Source organism: Neopelma chrysocephalum, unplaced genomic scaffold, assembly GCF_003984885.1.
Source record: "Neopelma chrysocephalum unplaced genomic scaffold, ASM398488v2 Primary Assembly neopelma1_96150, whole genome shotgun sequence".
NCBI classification, from domain to species: domain Eukaryota; kingdom Metazoa; phylum Chordata; class Aves; order Passeriformes; family Pipridae; genus Neopelma; species Neopelma chrysocephalum.
Window position 1 is genome coordinate 2134 of NW_020924799.1, and position 1226 is coordinate 3359.

The window sequence follows — 1226 nt, forward strand, 5'->3', positions numbered from 1 at the left end:
GTGACGCCCAAACCCTTGCCAGGTTCTCGGTGAAGACCCTCCTGGAGAAGTACACGGCGGATCCCATCGATGACTCCTCCGAGGAGTTCGTCAACTTCGCCGCCATCCTCGAGCAGATCCTCAGCCACCGCTTCAAAGGTAACGGGGGGCGACCCTGTCCCCACCCCTGTGCCCCAGGGTGGGTGGGGATGTCCACAGTGGCACCAGGGGTTGTGTCCGGGCTCTGTCAGGGGCTTTGCCAGCACAGCAGCCCCCAACCGCAGCCCCTGGGTGCCCGCAGGCCCTGTCAGCTGGTTCAGCTCCGATGGGCAGCGCGGGTTTTGGGATTACATCCGCCTGGCCTGCAGCAAGGTCCCCAACAACTGCGTCAGCAGCATCGAGAACATGGAGAACATCAGCACCTCCAGGGCCAAGGTCAGGAGGGCGCCAGCCGCAGCCCTGTCCCATTGCCATTCCTATTCTTGCCTCCCCTGCTTCCATTCACACCCTGTCCCTGGTACACGGACCCATTCCCTTTCTATCTCCATCCATATCCTACCTCCATCCCATCCTAATCCCATCCCATCCTCAACTTTATCTTTTCTCATCCCCTTCCCATCCCCATCCCTGTCCCTGTCCCATCCTGTCCCATACTCATTCCTATCCCATTCCATCCCCATTCCATTTCATCCCATCCCCATCCCACCCCATCCCATCCCACCCCATCCCTATTCCCACCCCATCCCATCCCATCCCATCCCATCCCACCCCTATTCCCATCCCATCCCACCCCATCCCATCCCTCTTCCCATCCCATCCCACCCCTCTTCCCATCCCATCCCACCCCTCTTCCCATCCCATCCCATTCTCATTCCCTCTTTGCCCCCCATACGACCCCATGGGATCACCAGGGTGCAACAGGAGCTGTGGGTCCCTGTGGGACCGAAAAATGGGTCAAAAGCCACTCCCGGGTGGGGAACGCCCATCTGCTGGTCCCCAGAGCACCAGGGGTGGGTGGGATTGTGGTGAGGGGCAGCTGTGAGGGGGGGACCCAATGGCAGCCCCCCCCTCAGGGCTGCCTGCGGCGCTGCCTTGCAGGGCCGGGCGTGGATCCGCGTGGCGCTGATGGAGAAGCGCATGTCCGAGTACATCTCCACGGCCCTGCGGGACACACGGACCACCAGGTGAGCAGCCCCACGGCCCCCCCGGCCATGGCCACGCCTGCACTGGGCCCGGGGTGTGTTTTG

At 62.6% G+C, this 1226-nt stretch overlaps 1 protein-coding gene across 1 annotated transcript in view; it reads left to right on the plus strand.

Annotated features, from left to right (window-relative positions):
- LOC113981130 (RUN domain-containing protein 3A-like) overlaps nucleotides 1-1163 on the plus strand; it is a gene marked incomplete at its 3' end in the record, with an annotated part of 3146 nt that extends 1983 nt beyond the window's left edge. Inside the window, exons 3-5 of the mRNA XM_027708368.1 lie at nucleotides 23-138; nucleotides 281-414; nucleotides 1078-1163. Coding sequence (XP_027564169.1) covers nucleotides 23-138; nucleotides 281-414; nucleotides 1078-1163 — 336 coding nt within the window. The remainder of the gene's footprint in view (nucleotides 1-22; nucleotides 139-280; nucleotides 415-1077) is intronic.
- Nucleotides 1164-1226: the final 63 nt, after the last annotated feature.